The sequence below is a fragment of the Austrofundulus limnaeus genome, unplaced genomic scaffold (genome assembly GCF_001266775.1).
Source record: "Austrofundulus limnaeus strain Quisiro unplaced genomic scaffold, Austrofundulus_limnaeus-1.0 Scaffold1239, whole genome shotgun sequence".
NCBI lineage: Eukaryota > Metazoa > Chordata > Actinopteri > Cyprinodontiformes > Rivulidae > Austrofundulus > Austrofundulus limnaeus.
The window spans coordinates 47,456-52,439 of NW_013953641.1; the positions used below are offsets into that span (position 1 = coordinate 47,456).

At 43.1% G+C, this 4,984-nt stretch overlaps 1 protein-coding gene across 1 annotated transcript in view; it reads left to right on the forward strand.

Moving 5' to 3' along the window:
• The window catches only part of foxj1a (forkhead box J1a), a gene marked incomplete in the record, with an annotated part of 9,885 nt that extends 6,670 nt beyond the window's left edge, over positions 1-3,215 (forward strand). The window contains 1 exon segment of the mRNA XM_014031367.1: positions 581-3,215. Coding sequence (XP_013886821.1) covers positions 581-1,423 — 843 coding nt within the window.
• Between the last annotated feature and the right edge of the window lie 1,769 nt (positions 3,216-4,984).

Genomic DNA, 4,984 nt, shown 5'->3' on the forward strand with positions numbered 1-4,984 from the left:
TAGTTAGGGTTAGTCAGTTAGGGTTGGTCAGTTAGGTTTAGTTAGGGTTAGTCAGTTAGGGTTGGTCAGTTAGGTTTAGTTAGGGTTAGTCAGTTAGGGTTAGTCAGTTAGGGTTGGTCTCAGCTGGAAGACTTTTTGTTTGAGGAAAGGTTTGATTCATTTACTTTAGTTTAAACTGATTAACTGATGAAATTATTGCGTCTGTTTCCATTTTAATCTCAGATTTTTCGTCTCGTGGAGTTAAAAGAAGTGATGGAGGAACTGGAATTTTCCACCAAAGTTTAATTTTGTTGGATAAATGATTGATGAAGTTGTTAGGAGACGTGTTCAGACACTTCAGAGCTTTCTGTATTGTACGGTTGTACGTGGGGCAGGTAATATTTAACAAAGTTCCAGGGGTCAGCTCTGTGTTTATCCTTCAGTGAGGAGGACTGGATGAATGCACACAACACACACACACACACACACACACACACACAACACACAACACACACACCTTTCATACTTCCTGTCCTTCCAGGTTTCAGTGGTGTGTGTGAGGTCTAGAACCTGCTTCTTTAACATGTTCTTGTCCTTTCAGAACTCTATCAGACACAACCTGTCACTCAACAAGTGTTTCATCAAGGTGCCACGGCAGAAGGATGAGCCGGGGAAGGGGGGCTTCTGGAAGATCGACCCACAGTATGCTGAACGCCTCCTCAGTGGCACCTACAAGAAGAAACGGGTGCCTCCGGTCCAGATCAACCCGGCCCTGCAGAACCACCTAAGTGGCTGCTGGCAAACACAGTCTACTTCTTCTGGAGGGGGGCCAGTTGGACTGTGTCCCACCCTGGAGTCCCAGCAGCTCCTACCAGAGTTGGAGCAAATGACTGGAGATGATCAGAAATGGGACCCCCATCTGGCTGAGGGGACCATGCTGGGATCCTGGCCAGTGGTCAGGGGACGAGGTGGACCCAGGAGGAAACAGTTTTTGGGTTCCAGAAATGGCAGCATGAAAGCTGTGCGGCGCTGCAGCTCCCCTCTGCTGTGTGTGGACGAGCAGAAGGAGGATGGACCTCTGAAGGGACACTTTGACTGGGACACTCTGCTGGACTCGGCCCTCAGTGGGGACCTCAGTCTGGATGGAGGGGAACCTCTGAGCCCCATCATGAAGGAAGCTGAGGTGACGGTGAGGGGGACCCACATCTCAGCGTCTGAAGCCCCCGCAGGGACTGAGGACCAAAGAAACAGCAACCTTCCTGACATGGATGAAGAGACCTTCCTGGCCACAGCTTTCCTGGAGACACCTTGGCCCGAAGAGGAGGGGGAGGGGCACGGCCACGCTGACTTCATCTGCTCCTCTGCCGTCAACCTGGACCAGTTATTTGACCTCGGAGACTCGTTAAACGTGGACACCAGCAGCCAGGTTGAGCCCCTCCTTTAAGGAATAATTTAGGATCGTCCTTTCAAAGTAAAGTGAACACAACAGGGAAATAACTGACATTTTTCTTTTTGTACCCAAATACAATCTTTAGGACTGTTTCAATATGTTTGAAGTGTTTGAAAACATTTTGATCAAATTATTTTTCCAACGTCTCCACAAAGTTGCCACAAGCAGAAACAGATGCTTTTATTGTGAAGAGACCTGTTTGTCTTTCAGCTGTTTGCTTCTTTGCCAGCTTGTAAACTCAGACGACACTTTTAGTGAATTGTTTTACGCTGGACGTCCTTCCTGATGTTACCTGGGCTCAAAGCTTGTTGTAGAGAAGCTGAAGCCTCTAAAAGAGCAGGTTTCATTAGAAGAACATGTCAAACAAACACAATTTATAACTTTTAGTATTTAAAGGCTTTGGAATAAATAGTCTCATATTTCACTCCTTGTGAGTTTTTTGTACTTAATGAATTTTATTTTAGGGTTAAGTTAAAAATTTGATTATCAAGAGTTTATTGAAAAAACATCTTTTCTAAAACAACCTTTTTCTCACTCAGGTAAACAAATATTTGCTTTTAAAACCAGCTAACTTGTAGCTAAAGTTTTATTTTGAAACATTGTTCTATTTTTTAACAATCAGAACAATGAGAAAAAGTACTGTGAGTTCCTGCAGTTCGATCTTAGAGTCCAGTGTTTAATCAGAAACTCGTCGGTCCAGGTCCGGTCAAATCGTGAAGAACTTTTGATGTTTCTTCTGATTGGTCCGATTCTGGAAGCCTTCAGTGAGCTGAGCTCAGGTCCAGAAGAAGAAAGGATGTTGGATTCTGATCTTTGGAGCTGAGACCCACATGAGTTCATTTTCTACAACAAAATCATTTAAAAAACATGTTTAGAAACTGTAGCATCAAAAATCCCAAACTTTAGGTTTGCTTCGTTCTGCTGAGACATTTTATTTTCTGGAGAATCAAACTGAACAATTGTTGTGAATAAAAGCAAACTGGTGATAGTTTCATTTAGACAAACTGGTGTCCAGGCCTTCCAGTCAACACAACTGGTTTTCTGTGGACTTTGGAAAAGTTTTGTGTTTAATTGAGGAGAAGAAGAACTTGAAGATCTGGACAATGTGAGGCCAACACAACTTACTTGTTGTGAAACTAAAAACTGCACCAGGTCCATTTCCATAAAAACACATATTTGCCAACATTTTGTCAAAGATTGGTTTGGTTTGTGTGGGTTTTTCATGATCTAATCTTTCTCTTTGTTTTTTTTAACAAAAGACATATTTGACCACTTTTACAGGATGAGTTTTAACAGACTTGGATTTCTTAGACTTTACTTTCTTTTTCCTGTAACTTTTTAAGTAAACAGTAGATCTAAGTTTTGAGGACAGAAAACAGCTTGAGGCAGAATCCTCCAACAATTAGAAGATTAAAGTGTTTTTTAAGAGTGCTGTGTAAATGAGTAGCTGACCTTCAATGTGCCAACAGCAACAGTGAGGCAAGTTTTCTAATGTTGGTTTTTCAGTGGAGGAAGGAGAAAATGAGTGTTTTAAACCTACCTGAGGTCATTCATCAGAGATGACACTCAGCTGGAGGAGAAGACATGTTAATGTCTGTGTATTTTCATGTGCTAACAAACTTTAAAGTACTTTGTAAAAACTAACTGTGCATTAGTACTCCTCAGTCAAACATTTAAATTACACCTTATCTCATGACTAGCTTTGAGTAAATGACCATGTCAGATTTTTATCTACTTTGATAATGAAACACTTGCAACATTTTTTAAATTAAAAGATTTTCTTTCAGGTTGTGTGCTGTTGAGTTAGTTTCATGATAAATAGTATTAACAAAAACAAAAATGAGAGAAATAAGTTATATTTTAATTACAAAAAATGCCTTTAAAACAAAAATACGCTTTTAAAAATAAATGCAAACTGCTACATAATATCAGTCAGTGAGAGTGAACTGGTTTGTGTCTCTGAATGTTGCCAGTAAAATGTTTAAATATGTTCCAGACTTCCCACAGTTTGGCTCAAGTGTAGAAGCTGAAGCTGAAGTTCTGGTGCTTCAGGGATAGGGGGCGCTCGTGAGCCCAGAGATCACTCTGAGCTGCAGAAGAAGTAAGTTATAGTTAGCAAGTCAAGTGCAGCAGAAATGCATTTATAGACCATTAAATAGTGACTGGTACGAGCAGAGCAGAGCTCTTCAGGGTCTCAGGTCAGTTGCTGTGGAAATGCCATTGGAATTGTGCAAATTTAACAAGCTCAAAAAGCAGATTTATAGCTGTGATATTTATGAAAAAGCTCGTGAAGGAAAGTTTAACACAGACCATTTCAGAGCAAATATACCTGTTCTGTGAAATGGTGTAAATTTATTGATTGAATTTGTGCAATTTCATTGGTGTTTTTTTTATCTACAGTATTTCCTGACAAACATGTGAGCTTGGCCCACTTTGCACATTTGTAACAATTTTTAACYACAAAATGGTTTATTGTTTTCCCTTAACCCTAACCAAATTCTTAGAATAGAGGATTACATATATTTAAGCTGAAATGATTTTCAACAGGGAACTTTCAGTGGAAACAACAGGTATTAATATAAACAAGAGTCACACCACAACTCAGACAAAAGCTCTCGTCAAACAAAAAGAGTGGCTGGGACGTCCTCAGACACACAACCTTTTTTCAACTTGTGACAGTATGTGGACTCTGAAGGGATTTATGTGAGCGATGCGTGAACATCATTTATTGGTAAATATAGGACATAACTTTGTTTTAATGAAATGTGCATCAATTGAGCTACAGTTTGTGACAAGAGAAATCAAACATAACCAATGAAATGGTGAATAAGTTTGTTTTGTTGGGTTTTTATATTTGTGAACCTGATTCTGAGCGAGTGCTTCACCAGTCATGAACCCCAGCGCTCAACACTGCACTCGACACTGCGCTCAACACTGCACTCGACACTGCGCTCAACACTGCGCTCGACACTGCGCTCAACACTGCGCTCCACACTGCGCTCGACACTGCGCTCGACACTGCGCTCAACACTGCACTCGACACTGCGCTCGACACTGCGCTCGACACTGCGCTCGACACTGCGCTCGACACTGCACTCGACACTGCACTCAACACTGCGCTCGACACTGCACTCAACACTGCACTCGACACTGCGCTCAGCACTGCACTCGACACTGCACTCGACACTGCACTCGACACTGCACTCGACACTGCGCTCAGCACTGCACTCAACACTGCGCTCGACACTGCACTCAACACTGCACTCGACACTGCGCTCAGCACTGCGCTCGACACTGCACTCGACACTGCACTCGACACTGCACTCGACACTGCGCTCAGCACTGCGCTCGACACTGCACTCGACACTGCACTCGACACTGCACTCGACACTGCGCTCAGCACTGCGCTCGACACTGCGCTCGACACTGCACTCGACACTGCGCTCGACACTGCGCTCGACACTGCACTCGACACTGCGCTCGACACTGCACTCAACACTGCGCTCGACACTGCGCTCGACACTGCGCTCGACACTGCACTCGACACTGCACTCG